The sequence below is a fragment of the Aythya fuligula genome, chromosome 17 (assembly GCF_009819795.1).
Source record: "Aythya fuligula isolate bAytFul2 chromosome 17, bAytFul2.pri, whole genome shotgun sequence".
Taxonomy (NCBI): Eukaryota; Metazoa; Chordata; class Aves; order Anseriformes; family Anatidae; genus Aythya; species Aythya fuligula.
Genome location: NC_045575.1, coordinates 5,337,878 through 5,359,094, shown reverse-complemented (window position 1 = coordinate 5,359,094; position 21,217 = coordinate 5,337,878). Strand labels below are relative to the sequence as shown.

Genomic DNA, 21,217 nt, shown 5'->3' with positions numbered 1-21,217 from the left:
TCAAATAAATACCTGAAATCCACCTGAGGTTTTCCCAGCCCAAGTGTTATTTATTCACCTGGCTGCACACAAAGCAGACGCGGAGGAGCGATGTAGTGAGAAGCCCTTTGGTGCTGGCCTGGCTGTCACCTGTGTGACTCGAGGGAAGCTCCCGTGGCTCAGCGCTGTGCTCAGCCCCGTGTGGGGACAGACAGAGCCCCCAGGAGCTCCTTCCCCGTCCCCCACAGCCCTCTGCTCCCCAGCACTGCTCTGCCCGTGCTCCTCCTCCCCGGCGGTGGCTTCAGGTCCTCTGCATCTCCAGGCTTTGGCCTCTGTAAAATGTTGGTAACTCGTGCTCTGCAACCAGCTCCCTTCTCTCTTCCCACTCGATCCCCTGGCTGCTGGTGGCACTTTGCAGCTACATATTCCCATTGTCTTCGCTCTATTGTTTCTCATGTTATTATCAACTTTCTGATTAAACTTTTAGTCATTGGGCTAATACCACACAGGCAGACTGACGTGCTGCGTGTGAAGAGAAGCATGCAGTCGATACAGCCAGATGTTTGCTTTGGTGGAGCAGTACTGGATTTCAGTCTAAAACTTACGTCAGAATTTATGTCAGTAAATTGCAGCATCATTATGACATACACATAGGAAATGAATAAGAGGTCAAAAGTGTTTTTTTTTCTTTAATTTTGGTACCAACTTGTGCACTGTTGATACAATCTAAGTGATGTAATTGAGATGATCTCCTCCCCAGGATGTTTGTAGAGCGGTTTTGCACAGCAGCGTTGGTGTTGATGCTGACCGCTTATGAAGCTGCAAACACCAAATTGCTGTGTTTGAAATGCAACAGAGCGAGAACGTCTTTCTTGGCCATCGTGGCTGACAGTGGAGCTCAGTTAGCAGGGATGAGGTGCCCAACATTACACGTGAAGAGAAAACCTCTACATCAGGTTATTTTAAAGTAAAGCAAAGCATGTTTGGGATAAAGTTCAATGTAAAAGGAAAAAGTCAAAGCACAAGCTAGACAAATCAATGACCAGCTCGCTTAACAATAGCCTTAGCGAGGTGACATTAGGAAAATGGAAACAACTTCTCATTGAAGTTGTTTGTATGATGGGAGATGCCATCTGCTGCGCATAGAGCCACTTCTGCACCACCAAGGTGGGCAGCAGAGGCTGCCCTGGCAGAAACACCATCGCTGGCAGGTGCCGGGGTAGAAGAACATGTGCAGTATTGGAAAGCAAGGTGGTGAACAAGAAAAAATGGTGTCTTTCTGTATTTAATCAGCTTAAATATTTTTCACTTTGATTTCGGTTGCTTGTCTTTAAAAAGAATGCCTGTTTGTACTTGAAGAGCTGCTGCTTCAAGGCCTTATCCACATTTGATAATGATTTGATTTGATTACTCTGTATTTGTCTAAAACACAGAACATTTCAGCATCTCCAACTGAATTTCACTGGTTGTGTCTGCATTAGCAAGTAATTCAGTGCAAAAGCAGGGGAATTCAGCCTGGAGCAGTGGGTGCAGTTGTGGGTTTAGTTCAGAAGGATTTGGTCTGGCCCCGGGGCGGAATATCCTCACCATACCTGTAATTTGTGGCTGTCTGAGGTGTCTGCTTTGGGATCGCAGCCAAGCGGCTGTTTCAGCTGGGGGTTGGAGTGTGCTCAGTGCCAGAGCAGAGCTTTCAACTTCCTTCCTTCCCAAAGGAATACAGTTTGCGGGTGGTAAAACAACTTGGCAAACCCAGCCAAAGTGCGGCAAGGGGGGGCACTACAGGAGTTTATTTCAAAGCTGCACCCCTGCACCAAACACTCAGGTGTAGACCCAGCCGCTGCCACCCTGAAGATGGGAGTTTCTGTATCCAGCAGCTCACCACGGCCATTTCAGCCTGCCCCGAATACCACTGCCATCCTGCCCTTTGCATTGGCAAGGCTGGCACAACTTTCCAGTTACCTGTGCCAAGTCACAGCCTGCTGGTGCTGGGGGGGCTGCCGTACACCAGGGAGCTGTCCATGAGCGATTCCTCAGCCTCGTAGCTGCTGTTCTTGAACTCCATGGCCACAGGGCACAGTTCCTGGTTGCACCACCTGAACAGAGAATGCAAGCAGTTACCTGAGCCCTGGTAAACAGACAGTGCTGCTCTCAGCTCGAGGTCTGCCCGGTTTGGATCCTTCCCATCGCTGTAGCACAGAGATAGCCCATGGCAGGGAAAAAAAGCAATGCTGCTGGTAACCAGGCAGCATGCTGTTTGTCTCCATCCAGGGGATGGAGTTAGGATCTCACCACGGCAGAGCAACACCTGCTGCATCGCACAAGAAATGATCTGGAATGGTTTGGGATTGGGCAGCTCTTCACTTACCTTCGAGCAGCAGAGATATCTGCAGCGGAAGCGTCAGGCCGAGATGCGTGTTCAATTAAAAGAGCTCCTGTGGAAAAACATGAGATGTAAGTAATCCTGGGCTCCAGCTGAACCAGAAAAGGCTCGTGGAAAGAGGGTGGTGGTTACTGCTCAACAGCGCTTGTCAGGCTGAGCTGCCTCCATCTGAAAGGTAGGGACCAAGCTTTCTTTAAAACTCCACTCTTCACCTCTGAGTGTGTGAAGCCACAACACTCTAGGACTGATCCCTGGCCCTTTCCTGGTCTGAAACCCATCATTTCTGTCTCTCCCACTACCTGCATAGATCCTTGCTAGGGAGTAAGAGAAGTCTCTTGCAGCCAACTCCATGGTCACTGCATCCTTCGAACCAGCTCCTTGGATGAACTGGGTGAGACGGCTGATGGCAGCCTGCATTTGCTTCACCGCGGGTTCCAGTTCTGCAGTGCTCGAAGCCAGCTCAATTTTTTTCTGCAAAGAAAACAATCACAGGAAAAATTACGGCATATTTACCTTCTGCAAGGAAATGAAGCTGGTGGAACCCCGAGCACACCCAGCAGGATATTAACAGAAGGCTTACATTGAGGTGGCTGCAGCTCACGCTGCCATAGGTGGAGTGGCCAGAGCCCTGCTCAGCAGGAAAGGGGACGCTGCCAAAAGGAAACTCAGAGCCTTGCCCCAAAAATGGTGAGTTCCTGTGAGCCAGGCCCAGCTGAGCTGGCCTTCCAGCTGCACGTGGGGACCAGCTGACATCCCCACTTCCCTCTAATTGCACACCTGTGTCAGGTTATTAATGTGCGGGCTATTATCAGGTGGGTATTATCAGGTTAATTATGTGTGAACTCCCCTCTTTTTATATTCTCACTCCCACTAAGATGCTAGAGCTGTGTTCAGATAGGAAAGCTCAGATTAAAAGCAGCTTTTCCCTGTCTGGGAACCAGTCTGGCTCCCTTCTGGTGGCTGGGCTAAGCTGCTGTTTCTCCAGCATCCCATGTACCTTGTGAGCACAAGTGAGTGTCTGCCGAGAGAATCTAAAATAGTCCTTCTTTCACAACACAGCATGCCCGTGGCTGCCTGGATGTGTCCTGCAGAGGCTAGTCCTAAACCTGTGATTCCCATATAGCAGTGCTCAGCCCTCATGAGCCCAAAAAAGAGCGTGCCTTGTGCGTGGGGCTGCCAGCCTTGGGTGAAAACTCAATCTCGCTGAAGCCACGCAGGCTGGAAAGCAGCCAGCTCGCACCCACAAACCTCTGGCCCCTGCATCTCTCAGGGCCACGAGTGTTTGGTGGGGCAGGCACCCACCTGCGGGCAGCGCTGGCTTTGGCTGTGCTGCGCTGGCACCTCCACAATGCTCAGATCTCGCTGCAGGAAGGCTGAAGGTTTACCTGGAGCAGGGCTGCGTGCGTATTTAAGGAGCAGGTGGTAGGGGGTGCTTTTTGTTCATCTCTTTTGGAGGCTGTTTATGAGCTAAAGCCTGTCAGGAGCTGCAGCACAGAACCGATTTCTGATTTTTTAGTGCTGAAGTGAATGTGCAGCTCCCCTTGCTCATACAGCTTATTTGCACCGTAGGACTCTGCCCACACGAGCTGAACCCAGCTTTGCTTTCTGTAACACGGCTGTGTGTGACAGCTTCTACCCAGCCATTGCCCTGTATTTTCTGACTATACAAGGAAAACACAATCCTCAATGGTTGCTATTCTGTGCTCCAGGCAAAGCGGCACACAAATACTCACAGCATATGCTGGACGAATACGAAAACATCATCAGTAAAGCGGTTGGGTCTGGTGCCAAGATAAAGTCCAAAGAACCCTCCAAACCCACAGAATGCTAATAAGATGTTTTAAAAGCAGCTCGGAGCTTGTTGCCAGCAAGGATCAAAGACCCCAAAGGCATAAACAGATTCCCAGCAGCTTGGGTGGAAGCCAGCATCACACAGGCAAAGCACAGCAACCACATACGTGCCTCCACCAGCCGCCGCGTGCTGGGGTGTACAAACAGCTACATCCTACACGGCCTTGGTTTGTAAGGCTTAAAGACCTGGCAGTGTAGACCAGGAATATAAAGCATCGTTTCAACCTTAGAAGAAAATAATAATAATAATAATTGCATTGTCTTTGCTCTCCAATAATTTACACTTCTTTTTTTTTCAGATCGCTCTTTTTTTTCTCCTAACCAAAAGCTCTGAATCTTCTGAAAGACTGAGCTGGGTTTTTGCACATCCTCCACTGCCTTGGGGAGTGAGAGACTACATAGAGAGCTGCTTCAGGGATGATGTCTGAGGCAGAAGCAAATTCTGGTTTGCTTTCCTGAGGGTTGATCTGCTCCAGCACCTGTAGGGCATAGCTGAGGGGAGGCACGGGCACGCAGCCCCCGCGTGCCCCTTGTGTGGTTCTTTCCTGACTGCAGTCAGCAGAGAGAAAGAGCTTCAGAGTGCCAGTATGTCTGGTTCCTTCAGGTTATCACTGAGGGATGTTTAAGCTGCCACTCGTTTCTTTGCTCTCACTACCAAGCAAGATCGTCAGAGCAGTTTTTACTTGAAGAATAATCACCAATACTTAAAAACACAGCAACAGGGAGAACATCCAAAACGGGGCTAGAAGCACAAGTCTCATGTTATTGTTTTGAGCAAATAATGTAGTCTCGCTTTAATAACCTACATTTATTTCCTGCTGTGCTAAAATTGTGGTTATGGTCTGAAAAGGACCTAAAAACACTACCACGTGACTCGGATTGCATGTCCGATTTACAGATAGTTTCAGCCCCACGCAGTCATTGCTGATGCAGCAGGCAGTTAATTCTGAGCTCTGCAAGATGCCCGCAGGACTGGCAATTCAGAAGGAACTGTGATGTGACCAAATTTAATCTAAAATTATTAAAATGCAATAATCAAAGAATTCCCCAGTGCTATTTTAGCATCACTTTTCAAGCTGTAATAGGATTCTAGAGTACAGGCAATGCTCTGGCTCAAAATTCCAGCTAATAAAATCTTATTATAACATAAAATGACTCCCCCCGTGCAGTATCCACCTGAAACTCCCTGAGACTTTGCAGACCTCTGGACAGGGTGGTTTGTAACAAGCTTACCCTAAAAATTCAGATTCTCATAATTACACTGTGCAAAAATGAAAAAGGTCTCTGTTCTTCCCTTTTCCTATAGGTAATTATAACACTGGATTCCTTCAGAGAACAAAGAACTATGCTGCACTAATTACTAATGCCACTTTCTCCAAAGAAGCCTCCGTCACTGGGCACAAATTCTGCAAACTGAGAACCTTGAGGGGACAAACATAAAGTGAATTGTACTAAGTTTTGTGTGCATCAATAAAAAGAAAATGGATTGGAACAGTAAAAATCCCTTTATGAAGGGCTAAATGATTTCCTCACTAGATGGGCATGGGAAGGATGTTTCAAAACAAGCCGACTCCCAGAGACCAAAAGAATTTGGACACCTGGAGCTCAAAATGAGGTTGTTTATCACCTGAGAACGACATCCTGATTCTGGTGTAGAAGCTCAGCATGGTCCTGCCTGGTGCTACAGAGGCACCATGCAGAAATACCTCCCAGCTGGCACCTCCAGTGCCTGGCTGCTGAAGGTTTCTGACGTGCCCAGGTTACGTTTGCCACATATGATCTGCTACATCCAGAACCAGGTCACAGCTCTCTGAGCCCCAGCCACTTCCAGTCACTCTGTTCCCACACTCCGTGGATATGGAGGCAACCCAAGGGTGACATGAACAGAAAATGCAGTGGCATTAATGGCATTTGAGGAACCTTAGTCAGTGCTCACTCCTCCACCACACAGTCTCTTAGCGTGATTTGTTGGAGCACCAGAGCAATGATGAGCTTGCTAATTAATAAATCTCAATACTTGGTGTTACTGCTGTGCAATTACTTGCTCTGAATCATGTTGCTGAGTTCTTTAGTGCTTCTCTGGTTATCCAGTTAAGGACCCTCTTAGCTGCACCAGGAAGGTGCTCGTAGGACTGCAGTATGGCACCTTTGTGGGGAATTGGTTTAAATTAGTAGAAGCATAAGCCTGAGGAAGCCGGCTTCTTTCCAAGTTATTTTTAGAGCCTACCACCCCCTCCTTTCCTTCTCTACTCCATTACCCTCAGTGTCAGATTTAGCTGCTTTTTACCAACAGCTGGACCAGTTGGCTTTTTAATTAGTGGGTACGCTCATTAGTCCTGCTTATGAGCAGATTTGGCTTTCATGTTTGGTAGTCAAATTGCTTGAGGTATTTTTCCTTTAACGGAAGTTGCACGAGAGGATGGTAAGAGGACATCTCTGGAGGTCAGAGAGGTGGGCTGTGCAGAATACAGCTAAACTGTGGGTGTGAAATGTAACACAAGTTGCCAACTGCAGCCACTGGTCAGAAGGGGTCAGGCTCTTGTTAGTGTGTTTTTGAAGGACCTGATGGATGGATAGGATAGGATAGGATAGGATAGGATAGGATAGGATAGGATAGGATAGGATAGGATAGGATAATCTGCTGGATACACCAGAGACCACAGTAAGAGTTTTTTATTTGTTTTGTAAAATCTACTTATTAAAAAAAAAATAAAATCACTCTATATATATAATGAAAATATCCAATATATATGTTATGTTTTCCTTCGTGTACCTGTTCCTATGTTCACTTCCCAGGGAAAGAAAGGAGACTGAAGTCTGGGCTTTCAGCACAATTGTGTTTGAGCAGTGGCAAGGCCACTATTTAGGTATCATCTCTGCTCTCTCTCTGCTTGTGCCATCACCTTCAAAGAGCAAATTGTCAATGCTGAAGGGAGTGAAGTGGCCCAGACCTCTCACTTCTCATGGGGAGAGTATGAGAAAGTGAAGGCTACATGGAGTGAAATCCAGCAGCTCATGATTCCCTCACTGTATCTGGGCTCACACAGTTCTGAATTGCTCTGTCTCCATTAAAAATCTAATCCCTGAAGGAATACCCTCTGATATGGTGATCATGCCTTCCAGCCTCATTCCTGTGTCCCCTTATGGGATGTAACAAGCCAGATGATGTTCGTTTACCTTCAGGAAATTCTGAGCTTCTTTGAACTCTCCATGACTGCCTGTTGTCTGGGAACCTTTAAAAGAGCAGCCTGTAGGTAAAGGCAGAGAGCTGCAAATCTGAAGAGGCAGCAAAGGAATTCCTTTGGCTCTTTCCATCTTTTCAGTGGGAATAAGAATAGAAAGTCATGCTGCAGTAGGTAGGCCTAGTGAAAGTTTAATATTCAGTAGTCTTGTGGTGTTTTTGCAGTTTAAAAAACAAACAAAAAAACACAACACTACATTATTTTGATTCTATCACAGTAAAAATACATTTACATTGGTACCTGTCATGAAGAACACTGACAATGCAAAACTCTTTACTATAGAAATAAAATTACCTGCCTTTTTTTTCCCAGCACACAAGGATCCCAAAACAAACACTGCCTGCATTCTGCTTTTGTAAGTGCTATTTAAAGAGCAGAATTGTAAAACACCTTCTGAACGCTTGTCTAAAGCTTTGAATTTGGTCACATTCTCCACCAGTCTCAGCCAAGAGCACTGACACCAAATAAGACTCAGACAAATCAGGCTTACTGGTGCTTTTGACAAGGGCTCACCTGCACTGTGGAGAAGAACACAGCTATCACCTGTCCTCGGCTCTTGGTGAGGGATCTCAGGACATCAAGTGACAGGATATTTGTTGTTCCCTCCCATATAGACAGCACCTGGTGGCAGAAGAGACTGTGTAAGAGCAAGAAGGAGCCTTTTGGAGCAACTGCAGTAAATCAGGGGGAACATGAGCCAATGAAGAGCTGGGGCAGCACATAAAGGATTGTCAGGGAAATCTCCAAAGATTTCTTGCCTCTCCACAAGTGGGAAGAAGCAGTGCTGATGAGAGCGAGGGGCCTGGCTACATTACTGAACTAGGAAACGATCCCCAGCACCAGGGACGGATCATGTCCCCTCCCTGGTGGTGATGGGGCTCAGGCAGCTAGAAAGAACTGCAACACCTGCAGTGAGTCTGGGGAGGAGTGTGTTTTTCTTTGAGCGTGCCTTTAGGAGGAAACCACGAAGCACTATGCAGGGGACTAGGTGATACACAACCAGTTTTTTCTGCTGCTTTCTTACCAGAGTATCACGAACTATGACCGGCAAGCCTGTGTCCTCCATGTAACCTTGTCCTCCAAAACACTCCATTGCCTCAATAACAGTGGCAGAAGCCTGCAAAATGCAGAGTTGATATAATATAATACACACTGCACAAAGGGAAGGAGTGGCTGGAAACCTCCTGTATCACACAGCAGGTCCTGCTGGGAGGGGACTGACTGGATCCCACTGCCTTGCTGAAGCAGGTTGCTCATTCATAGAATCACAGAATGGTTTGGGTTGAAGCGACCTTAAAGATTACCCAATTCCATCCCCCTGCCATGGGCAGGAGCACCTCTCACTAGACCAGGTTGCTCATTACATGAAGGGAGGCACAGACCTGGGGAGTGAAGAGTGAGCAGCTCAGAGTGAGGACTTGCAGGAGCAGTCAGACCCAGGGAGAAGATCCAGGGAGAGTCTCACTGCAGTCCTCTCTAGGTATGAAAAGCCTCAGCAGCATTCCTCAGTGGTGTGCTTCACAGAGTGTTTGCTCTATCTGCTGTCACCAGCTGACTGATTGTGGCTTGCTTGCCAGGCAGCTGGCATGCTGAGTCCTTCCTGGGAGCTGAGGGATGAGTCCCCCACTTACAAAGTCCAGCCTCAGCATACAGCAGTAATTGCAGGGTAGCTATCAAGCTGCAGGCCCTGCAGATAGATGTTGCTGCCTGTACCCCATGCCATTGCTGCCCTCCTCGTTGGCTGTGTTAATTCTGCCTCTTTCCAGCTCCATGGCTACTGATGTGCCACCAGCCCCACTCCGGGCTAATCAAGCTGGTTGCTCCATACCTGCTTCCCAGTGTATAGCTTGGCGACGGGTACAAGCAGTCTCAAGAGAAGCTGGTCTTGCTCACTTGCCATGTTGGTTTCTGCAAGTCCAAGCAGCCGAGCGATCTCCATGAGCAGAAGAAAAGCCCCTCGTGTCTGCACCTGCATGTGGAGAAGCGGGGAGCTTCATTGGCATGGGTCTCGAACTGTGATTCCAGCCTGATTTGCTGAGGTGCCATGAGACTATCTGGAAGGGATGCACAGCGCTTGGGCCTGAGCAAAATGCAACCCCCCCTGTACAAAACCACAGCTTCAGAGACGAAGACCACAGATCAGCAAGGCATAAGGCATAAAATATTAGAAACAATCTGGAGCTGCCTCCCTTGTACAGTGCAATCCACTATGAGAAAAGGGACGATGGCATTTAATTAAGCCTAATGGGAGCCTTATCAAAGCTCCTCTCAGGTATCCAGATCATAAATCCATTCTTTTCAGGGATAAAGGACATGAGGCTGCACATCTGATGGTCAGCCCCCGAGCACCAGATCCGCAAGGTCTTTGACAGATTTCTTGCTTCCCTGACAAGTTGCAATTTGGACGGCACTGAGCTATGAGCTTTGTAGCCTCTGTGTGTAATGATGTGCTCTGGGACTACATCAGCTCTTGTCTTTCTTTCAGAGGTAGAGTTCTGGCCATGGACTGCCACAGGCTACGAGATGCTGGAGCTTTAAGTTATGCTTGATGCTTGTTGGGGTGAAACCACTTTCCCTCTTCCCCCACCCTGAAAGCGGACTTTTAAATGCTGGTTTAAATATTTGCATGAACCTAATGTAGCCCAAGGATAAGAATTTGTGTTACACCAGTTAAAAGAAGAAATAGTGCCTGGATGGATGAGAGGAGGAGAACTGTGTGCCTTCTTTTTGAAGTTTTGGTAGTGGGAGGAAGCCACCCATGTCCTCTGGGTTTAGTGGGCTGCTGTGGCTCAGTGTTGAGGCAAAGCTGAGACATTCTGCAGAGAGCTAAGGCTGTGAAATTCCTCTCAAAGCCCAGAGTCAGAGTGCCAATTCATACTGCTCTCTCTTTATTGTCTAACCATTATTTCTTTAGATGGTATTTACATCTAGATGCTGTATTCAAGCTCAGTGTCTTGTGCTGAGCACTGTGCAGGTATACCATGGAGACAAATTTGTCCCAGAACTGAAAGTTCATGGACCTCCCCCCAGGAATTCATCAAGCCCACTGAGAATAGCCGATCTCCTGCTGCAAGAGCTACCAGGAGAGTTGGATGAGCGTGCACCAGTCTTGGAAAACAGTCTGATAACTGCAGTTCAGGAGATTGTGGTGTCATGCTTGTGGTCTGGTGCAAACGACTAAATTTAGAGGCCATGACATAGTGGATGCATGCACGAACTTTAGCACTCCTGTCAGAATAGCTCCCAGGTAATTCTAATTTAGGATAACCTAAATGTGCCCATAAGCAGCTGAGGATCCCTGCCCTCTTTCCTGCCCAGCAGAATCAGCTCAGCTCCTGGAAGCCTTACCTCCATCCGGGCCATCGTCTGCATGTGCAGGGGATGGTCTTTGAGGAGCTTCCCGAAGACAACCCGCTTAAGGGCATACTCCCTGCTCAGACTGATCATCCTAGAGAGAACGCAGCCAGAGAAAGGAGTTAGACCAGCAACCTTCCTTCTAAGCCTCCCCTTACGGCCATCCCCACTGGGTGAACCCTGCTGGGCTGCAGCACACCAGCCTAGGTCACCCAGAGGTGACCTAGCACCGCTGGCTCCCAGCCCTGTGCCATAAAAGCATGACGTGACAAGCGACTGCGATGCTAAGCACTGCAATCTCCCCTTATCCTGATGTGCTGCTCCTCCAGCTCTGGGAGCGGGGTCCAGGCTGCCTTCACCTTCTCATGGAAGCTACAGCACCAATGACATTGTGGATCCGAGATATGTTCAGCATGTTGGAGATGGAGGCCACTCCACGACCTTCTGCAGAGATCTGAAACCACAGAGGAACAAAAGTCAATGTAAGCCTGTGGCACAGCCTCAAAGCTGAAGCACGTCTATCCTAGTGACACTTGTGTCAGTAGGCAGACAGCTACAGGACATCCACGTCACCTCTCTCTGTTCTCCAGCACCAGAAAGATCTGCTCGTGTTAAAATACAGCTGCCTCGTTTTAACCAAGTCTGTGGCATGATTGGAGAGGTGCCTTCGGAGACTATCAGCATGATCAGTTCTGGTCACTGCCTGCTTGTTCCCACCTGCATGCCACACAGATCTGCCCCTCAGCTGGGCTAAAGCAACTGGATTAGGGAAATGACCAGCTCAGAATTACTTTTTTCCCCTTCTCCCCCAGGATTTTTCCTGAGCTCTGCTCCATACAGGGCCCTGTTGGGGAAGGGTTCTGTGGAACGGGCAGCCAGTTACAGACACGGATGAGAGGAAATTCTTCAGCTGTACACCCCCATGAGCAGTCTGCCATGCCATGCCATGCCTGCCCAGCCCCAAAAGGAGATGGAAATGGTGCCCTACACACCAGCTCTGCTTCAGCTCCATCCAGCCACAGCTCTGCTGTTGCCATCTGCCGCGTGCCCAACTTGTCTTTCAGCCTTTGCACTCGGATATTGTTCAGCTTCTTGTCTTCATCTCGAACCTTCAGGAAGAACAGCGACAGGCCACTGGAACCCTGGGGCCATTAAAAAGACACACAAAGAGGACTGTGTCACAATGAAAAAAGGAAAGTAAAAAGTTCCCCTGCTCCTTCAGCACATTCCACCACACAACAGACCTGTTTTACATGTCCTTCAGCATCGGCTATCCTGGCCAGGGTTAATGTCACATCAGAATCAGCAGCTGATGTAAACCATTTAAAACCATACAGACGATACGTGCCATCTGGCTGCTTTCTGGCCACTGTTTCCGTGCCATTAGCTGCAAGAAAGGAACAGAAGATCGTGGCTTTATGGGAGCTTCTGTATCAATCGATGCTGATTTTCAGTTTAAGCAGCAGCTCTTTATAAGTCACCTCGTGCTATCCGGATGAAATATGGATTAGCTGCTAATCTCTTTCACTGACAGTGGATAAGAAATGCAGCCAGAGTTTAGTACTAGAAAGGAAATATGCCCTGTTTAGCTGCAAGCCTTTCCAGCAATTGTTCCAGGCTAAAATGGCAAGGGCAGCATTTTGTAAGCAGAGTGCACTGTGGTTTGCAATCCAAAACCTCAATTTCTTTAGGAGCTACCATAGCCAAGAACAACAAAGGGTGCTAAGGAATCATGAATCCTTCAATGATGCTCATCTCTGTAGCTTTCCCTCCACAGCTGACTCTTTCACTTCTGCCACCAGGAAACCAGCTGCAGTTTCACCCCATGCAGGTGACTCCCTTTCCACACTTCCGTCTCTGCAATGGAGTTCTGAGGTTTCCTAGCCCATCATGCTGTTCCTATCATTTGCCAAGGACCAAAGCTGAAGATCAGGAATGCTTCCTCAGTCCCAGCTGGGATGGACCTGATTGCCTTGCCCAAGGTTTAGATGACAGAGCTAGATGTCAGTGTGTTATCTGAGCAAGGATCAAATCTCTGATTACCTGCATGCCATGTGCTGTGTACATCAGTGGACAGAAGCTGGGCCTTTTGTTGGTAAAGAGCTGTGCAGATGATTGAGATGACTTCTGCTGAAGATTCATAAACCAGCCACCTGGCTCTGAAAGCTCCCTACACCCTTCACTTTCTCAGTTCTCACTAACAAGCCAGCTGCTGCTGCAGTTGCTTCCCACCTCAGTACACGTACCCACGTCAGAGCCCCCCCTGCGCTCGGTCATCCACTGGCCAGAGGTCCAGAACTTCTTGGGGTCACGGGATGTCAGATGGTCAAAAGCACTTTTCAGGGATGCAGGCGTACCTAGTGACTGTTTTGGGAGAGAGAAAAGAAATGAAGAAGGTCACACCAAAGCAGATGAAATTAGAGTTGCCTTAATTAACACTGTTGTGTCCTACAAGTATCCCTGCAAGGCTCAGAATGGATGGTACACAAGCAGGAGAGCAGGACACCAAACATCCTGCACTGTGCTGCAGTGTATCTGAGGGTCCTGCCAACAGTCTGTGAAACCTCCTGGCTCCTAAGAGGCCGCTGGAACACTGTGCGGGCAGAAGGTGCAGGCTCGTGTTACAAAGGGCAATGCTGAGCAGCCCTCCTGCCCCTCAGCTTCTGCAGCTGGACCCACAGATTTCAAAACAGCGCAGTGCCAGGGGACAGGCATTCAGTCGTGTACACTGGATGTCACCAGCACCCAAAGAGCTGCAGGAAAAGGTAAATTGCCTTGTGGTTTTTTCTTTTTATTGAATTGGAATGCCCAGAGCTAGCTACACGAGGCCTAGCTTTTCTCTGCACCCTACATGGCCAGTTACACAGTGCAAAGGGTCAGTAAAATGCAGAGCCAAGTCTGCAGATGGGGAAGCCTTGCAAGGTTGGTTAATTTACACCAGGTATGGATCTGGCCCAATATGTTTAACAGCAGCTTCACAGAGGGGACAGGAAAGCAAGGTCTTTGTGCCTTGTAGCACACACACACACACACACACACACACACACACACACAAAAAAAAAAAAAAAAAAAAAAAAATTATGGAACAATAAGACACCTTTCCAATTGCCTGCAGTGTTACAGGTTTTGTGTGCAGTAAAGGGCTCGCTGTGCACCGTGTTGTATGTAAATCTAAAAGTCAGTCTGGGTGCACAGACTTTGCAGAGAAAGGAGAAAGCCAGGCAGTGGGAGACAGAGCTGAGTCACAGAGCGAGGAAGGGCCGTGTCCAGAGGCAGATGGCAGATCAGCTCTCCTAGATCCTCGGCCAGTGCTCCTGCCTCTAGCCAGCGCTGCCAGGACGTGGGCTGTGTCCTCAGAGACCAGCTGAGCCCGTACCTCAATGACTTTGGCTGCTCCATCAGTCATGGCCAGCGGACAGTTGAAACCTCCAGAGGTGGTTGAGAACAAGTACAGTTTGACAGCCTGGTGCACACGGCTAGGAAAGAAAGAGCGAAAACAGACAGGTTTTGTGGCAGTTCAGCAGCAGGAGGATAAAACATCTCGACTAGCAAGAGAGGGGGAAAAATACAGCCCAGATGGGTTAGCATCAGCCTGCTCATTTCTAGGAGGGCAGGAACTGTTTCAGAGAGGAAAACAGAAGTGGAGCAGAAGTTTCTCAGTCCCCGAGGGACTGCCAGTGTGGGGCTGGATGGAAAGCATCGCTTGCCATCTGGTGCACATTAAGGGTACTTTTTAAAAATAAGAAATCTGGGTCTATCTCCAGAGACCAGAATACAATTAAATTGCAAGTACAATTCCAGACCCTTGGCTGTGTTACAACTACTGCATGTAAAGCTGGAGCAGCGCAGGGAAGTGCCAGGCCCCAAAATCAGGAAAGTGGCATCAAAGAATATTATGATCAACTGTAGGCCATTAGTTACAGCTTATCATTGCTGATGTGGAACATTACAGTGGACACACACTGCTGTTCAGTACAGCAGTCGGTGTGCTTTTGTCCGTGCATCATCTGTTACCCATTATACAACAAGAAGTTCAGTCCCACCAGATGCTGAACACGCTCTGCTAAGAATAACCAGCAAGGCACCAAGTTGCTCCCATTCTCCCCCAGTTACCTCCAGTTGGAATATCTTCTCTCATAGGCCTCAGCAACCAGCCCCTCTTCTGCTGAAATCTCTTTCATCCTCTTCCAGGCCGAGCAGGTGATGATGTGATCCACCCGCTGTCCCCAGGCGTCGTACTGCCGAAACACCGGGGGATTCAACTCGCATTCCCATCCCAGAGGTTTGACCTCGGTGAGCAGACGGTTTCCAAACCTCTCCAGGTCCTGACTCACCTCCTCCAGTACCTGTGAAGCAACAAGAGCCTTTAGGAACTCGCCTGGAAGGAAAGGAGCCTCGGTCCTAATCAGAAAGTCAAAAGACTGGCCATATTGTTCTGGGTGCTAATGATCTCTTGCCACTTGGCTCATTGTACTCGGTAATGCAGCAGGACAGCTTGTCTCTTAGCTTCTGCTGGCACAGCTGTGCTCAGCTGTCACATTTTTTTCTCAAAATCATTTTTTCAAGTTACGTCTGGCAGCATCTCTGGATTTTACACAAGACAGAAGAGCTTTTGTATCAGGGCTGAGAATCACACAGATGCTTATGAACAAGGGGACTGGATGAGCTGATCTCCAGAGGTCCCTTCCAACCTCAGTAAATCACTCTGTGATTTACTGCTGGATGAGAGTGCTAGGGGAAAAGGTGCCAAAAACAGGAAGCCTTCATCTGTACAGGAAAACTTCTGTGGGGCTCAGTAGTTAACTCCTTACCAGGTCAGAAAAGGAGGGATAGCTCAATCCTCTGAGCTTCAGCCTCATACACAGGGTGTGTCTAGATTCAAATTGTCACTCTCTAGCCAGCTTCTTTCACATCCCTAGGTAAGGATTCATCTGCCCTCGTTTCAGCCAGGCTTGGCTGACTTGGATAGAGTAGTCTGTCTGTAGTTAATGGAGAGAAACCAGCACCTGCAGAGAAGTGATTTGTTCCAAGCCTTAGATCCTTATTTTAAGGTGACAAAGATCTCCTGCAGGTGCTTGCTCCTCTTCACTTTCTGTGGCCGAAACTCAATGAACTTGCCTAGATGTAAATAGCCTGACTTACAGCTGATTAAAACCAGGCCAAGGAGACCCAGCCCCTAGCACTGTTGGACTCTGGTTAGCAAAAGTACGTCCAAGACTGTTATGGGGTGTCACAGGAGCACCTGATCAAGATTAACTTTGAATAGAGGAATATTTTTTGCTGTTCTCTGAAACCACGCAAGATGCTCATTTCCTCCTCAATACAGCGGTTGCAAAGGTGAATGCCATAGCTGCTCTGCCCAAATGGTGCAATTATAAAACACATTAATGTACTTCTGATGAAATACAAACCCTGCTTCCCCTCTGCATTGACTTTTCATTAAACACCTTCCCATATGATTGATTCTTTCATCGCTCTGCCTTTCAATGTGTGTAATGAGGATCCAGCACACGCTGTCCAGTCGGTGCTCTGGAAGTCTCCATCCTCAGACCAGGCAGTATTCTTTCAGGTGAACGCTGAAATACTCAGCCTCAGAAACCACATGAGCCAAAAGCCTGCATGAGCCCTGTCAAACTGGTAGAGCTTACGCGGCACTCCTGCTCTAGGTTCGGCTGGGGTGGGTATATGCCTCCAAGGCTTATCACATCGTAGCAACAACTTGAAAGCTGTTTTACAAGCACAACCTAAGTATCCAAGGTACACGGATTTCACTAATCCCTGAAGCACAGGAACCTTTGAACTCTTTAGCTGGCATTTTTTTTGTGGGCAGAAGAGTAGTAGTTTTCCAAACAGGTCTCTTAGTCAACACGCTACAGTGAGCTCACTACAACAGTCTCTTTACCTCCATACCCACATTTTCTAAACAAAAACAAAAACAAAACAAACAAAAAAAAACCAGTGCCTAGTTGCGAGCTCTTGCCCTGACCACACTTATAAATCACTAAGCGAATGTGTTTATTTCCAAGGTCAGAGAACAAAATCAGAGTTCCTGCATTTGTGACTGCTGCATGTAACACACCGCAGCCGGGGCACTCCAAAACCACACAACAGGATACTGGGGAGGCAGCTGCAAACTGTGAGGTTCAAGGCTGATGCCACTAACTTGCAGCATCTGCTGGTGGTCTCACTCACCCTAACCACTGCTTTGATGTGCCAGGGATGGATATAGTGAAAACACACTACGAGTGCAAACATACGATGCTTTATATTACAGGACTTATTTACAGAGGGATCAAAGACCGATAGATATCTCCACCACTATGCTCAGAAAAAGTAGTGGATGCTTCCTTCTGTGTTTTCCAGAAACCACCTTCAAACAAACCCTTTGCTCCGTTCCAGGGAAATTTTTGTGTTCACTGCTGAACACAGGTGAATAGTACAACGGGAATCAATTCCACTGTGGTGTCTGCTTCAGCGCAACACCACAGAGCTGCAGCTGCTGCTGCTCCCCTGGACAGGAGGGTGTTCGTATGGAGAGCAGCCCCTCGGGCTGCAGACAAGCTGGTGCTGCTTCGGGCAGAGAGCAGAGACTGGGCTCTGCTTTTTAGCAGTGAGGCAACACTGCCCCGCTGGGACCACGCGTAGAAACGTAAGGTTGATTCTGATGATTTTCTGGTAGATTTTGCAGCCACTGCGTCTCTTTGGGGAACGAGTGGAGAGCAGCTCTGACCTTTTCCATTCTTCAGAAGATCTGAATCGTGCTTCTTGCAAAGGTGCAGATTAGGAGCAAGATCTTCGTGGTTGCCCAAAGGTATTGTCCTTTCCCTCACCTTCTCTTTTAGCAAGAAGGCCACAGTGGTGCGTAGGGAGGCCTCATTCCTGTCTCCCACAATGGCCTTGACAAAATCATTCTCCCAGCGCTGCCATCACACTCTTACCACCCCAGGACTGCAAGGCCTCACAGACCTGGAGACCAGGAGCATCACTGACAGCCAGGATCTGCCTCCGTTACTCACACAGTGGCTATACAGGTCCTGCTTCTGCTGGAACAACTCACAGCGAGAGGCCACGCTCAGCTCCGTGAGATCTGGTCCTTGACGAGTGAGAAGCAGTTGCAGTCCTGGGGGTGAGGGCAGAGAAGAGCCGATGCAACAAGCCCCCAGCTTCCTGCAGGCCCGAAGCTCACAGAACAGAGACCCACAGCTTGGGGTCTTGCTCTGTACCCCTGCAGCTCTGCACAGAGCTGTCACTCTGAAAATCAACTCAGAAAAGCCAGTGACTGTTGCTGAGAACAAGCAAACCCCCAGGGGCCTTTCCATCCTCTTCTGCATTCAGCTGACAACAGCTGAATTCTTTTGGCAAGGAAGTTCCTCAAAAAAACCCTCTTCCTCTAGTGAGAGAGAAGTGGAAGAGCACAGCAGAATTTGGAAGCACCTCAGCTTTTCCCTTTCACTGATTTTTTTTATTCTTTTTTTTAATGCTGGGTGACCGGCTAACAAATGCACACCCTGACAATCTAACAACACTCCGTGCAACACCCAAGCCAGTCACAGGAGTCTACTAGGCCCTTTCTATTTCTGTTTATGTCCCAGGAGTATTTTTCACCCCTGCACTGATTCACATAAAACAAGTTTTATAGAATGCTGGTAAATTCCCCTCAGTTAAACACACTGAAGGCACAAAAGGGCTCCAAGAAATGTTCAATTCATAGTCTTAAGCAGTCACCTAGCCAGAACTGTCGTGTGTACACACACAGAAACACAAACATGCACATCAGACCTTGGGAGGAAGGTGTGCCTTCAGGTAACTTCGAAGCAAAGCATCTTCCAGATACTGGTTCCCAGTCTCGGGCCGCTCTTGGAAGAGGTTCTCGGTTTCTCTTCTCGCAACAGGCATTTCCAGATCTTCTAATACTTGGTTCTGCTGCATGCTGACCTGTTGCCCCTGCTCTGCTGTTGTGTTGACTCCTCTACAGCTCCAGGCTTGGCACCTCTCCCAGCCGTGACGCAGAGAGAGACCCAACTGCCACGGCTTGCAGGTAGCGCTGGACCTCCACAAAGGCAAGCGATGGGCAAACATGCTTGTGCAAAACCTTCAGCGTGTCGCTCCGACAGCTGTCACCTTCAGACCCTTCCCAGGCTGCCACTAGCACCAGTCCTGTTTTGTTTTAACGTCGTTAAGTTATTCTTGTAAATCAGTTAGGTCTTTTCTCCTCCCTCGGGGAGGAGCTGTTTAGCAGCTGTTGTTGACTGAACTAGGGAAAAGGTCTTTGGAAAGGGATCAGAAAGCAGCCTGGAAAAACACAGGTACTCAGAAAACACTGCAGCCCCCCCTACCAGCTAGGGAAATCATCGTCACCAGCCCCAGTTTTTGATATTTTAAGAGTCAGGGGACCTATGCGAGGCTGCTCCCACCAGCATCCCCACTGAATTGCTTGGGATTATGAATTTGGAAATTGTAATCTGGTAGAGATCAGAAAGAAAAATTACATTTCCTTTTCTGAAGTGTGACAGAATGCCTGGAAACGGGAAGAAAAGGTTTAGGCAGGTTATTCTGTAAATGAGGTGTTGGTTAAAAAGGGAAATTCATCTTCCTCATCTGGAGTCCTGGGTTGTGACACTAGCTCCAAAAAGAATCGGCTTCTTATGAAGTCTCTGAAGTCATAAATTTGAGTCAGGATGATATTAAATGTTTCCCTTTCGCTGGGGAAGTCCCTGAGTGTTCTAAGAATGTCTTTGTCTTTGAGTAATATAAAACATGCACCTGATTTTGACTGATACGGTGATAATAAAAGCAGTACCATCATTTTAAACCTGCATGATAGCAAAGTGCTGTTACAAGCATAAATGTTGGAGACTAGAGCATGGGGTGTAACCCAGTGACATGTCCCAACCCCAGCATGAATTTAGACCAGCTGGAGAGAGTGTTAGTGAAGCAAAACCAGTCACCTTTCACCTTTTTCCAGTCCCACAAAGCCACATGGATGTCAAAGTTCAAAAATTCAGGTGCTGCTTGTTTGGTGGGACCTCGTCGATGTCTTGATGCTGGCACTGCGACTGCATCAGGTTGTCAACACCACCTGTGGCGTGGCTCCTGTTCATGCTGCAGCATGAACAAGTCCTGACCCTCACTTCAGCAGGGGTTTGCATACATTTAACAGTCCCACTATGCAGAAAATGGTTTGTGCAACGGGGAGGTAAAGAAATGCTGCTTCTGCTTCAGTGGGGAAGGCACGGCTGCTGGCAACACCTGCTTGGACAGCACCATGAGCACCTCGTGCTGGCCTCCAGTCGTGCTTGGGCCAAACCTAATGCCCTGCAATGACTGTGCTGCTATTTCTTCCCTCAGTCATGCTACCGAAGGGCACCTTGCAGTGTCGGGATGTGGCATTAAATCACTCAGTGGGCCCTGGGGGAAGGAAGTTAGTTAGACATTGGAATGGGTTGCCCAGGGAGGTGGTGGAGTCACCGTCCCTGGGGGTGTTCAAGGAAAGGTTGGACGTGGTGCTTAGTGAGATGGTTTGGTGGGTGGTATTGTTGGTAGGTGGATGGTTGGATTATATGATCTCAGAGCTCTTTTCCAACATTCCTACTAAGAGAAAAGCTGCCCACAGGCTGCCAGCAGGCACCTTTGCCATCAGCCCCGCTACCCTGGCAGCCTCCTCCACACTCCCAATCCCTCACACCGAGGCCATGCAGCCCCCCTGCCCCGCCGGGACCCTCCACGAGCCCGCTTCGGACCCAGCCCCGCTTCTCCCCTCAGCCGGGCCCGGCACGGCGCCGCCGAGCCCCCGCCCTCCGCCCGCCCCCAGCGCCGCGCAGGCCCGGGGGCCCCGCGGCACCGCCCGGAGCCGAGCCGAGCCGAGCCGGGCCGGGCCGGCAGGCGGAGCCCGCAGCCCCCGGGCTGAAGGAGCGGGGCTGAGCCGTGCAGGTACTGGCCCAGCTCGGCCCGGCCCGGTGCAGCGAGGGGGCCGCCGTGCCTCAAGATGGCTCCGCGCCATGGCGGCCGTGGCCCGGCATCTCAGCGCCTGGTTCTGGTCTAGGTCTATTCCCTCTCCTCAGCTCCCCGGCCCGCAGAGTGCTGGGGCTCTGGAAGCCTTTTTTCCTCACATATTCCGGGGAAAAAAAAAAAAAAAAAAGTCAGGTTTGGCCGGGTTGCGATCGTGGTTGTGGTGCCCTCAGGGGCACCACGTACCCAAGCAATCAGATCAGATACAGGCAGTCAAGATGATGTTTCCTTTGTGTATAAATCGATTGTGAATGTACCGTGTTGTAGAAAACATGCTTCCTTATCTCTCTGGCTCGCTTAAATCAGCTTTATTTAGCTAATAACCTGACGTTGGAGTAATGCCTTTGTCTGTTTTAATTGCATTCCAGTCCTGTTTGAGGAGTGCTTAGTCAAACATGATTTA

General features: G+C 48.8%; 1 protein-coding gene across 1 annotated transcript; it reads right to left on the bottom strand.

The window, feature by feature from the left end:
• Positions 1-1,307: 1,307 nt before the first annotated feature.
• LOC116496205 (acyl-CoA dehydrogenase family member 11-like) lies at positions 1,308-18,904 on the bottom strand. Its single transcript, XM_032199117.1, has 14 exons — positions 18,586-18,904; positions 14,920-15,152; positions 14,183-14,282; positions 13,053-13,170; positions 12,051-12,193; positions 11,799-11,948; positions 11,166-11,260; positions 10,801-10,900; positions 9,281-9,421; positions 8,477-8,569; positions 7,966-8,073; positions 2,659-2,830; positions 2,345-2,411; positions 1,308-2,072 (listed from the first exon to the last, which is right to left on the bottom strand). Exons 1-14 carry the CDS (start codon positions 18,883-18,885, stop codon positions 1,949-1,951), a joined length of 1,944 nt encoding a protein of 647 aa, XP_032055008.1. The 5' UTR covers positions 18,886-18,904; the 3' UTR covers positions 1,308-1,948.
• Between the last annotated feature and the right edge of the window lie 2,313 nt (positions 18,905-21,217).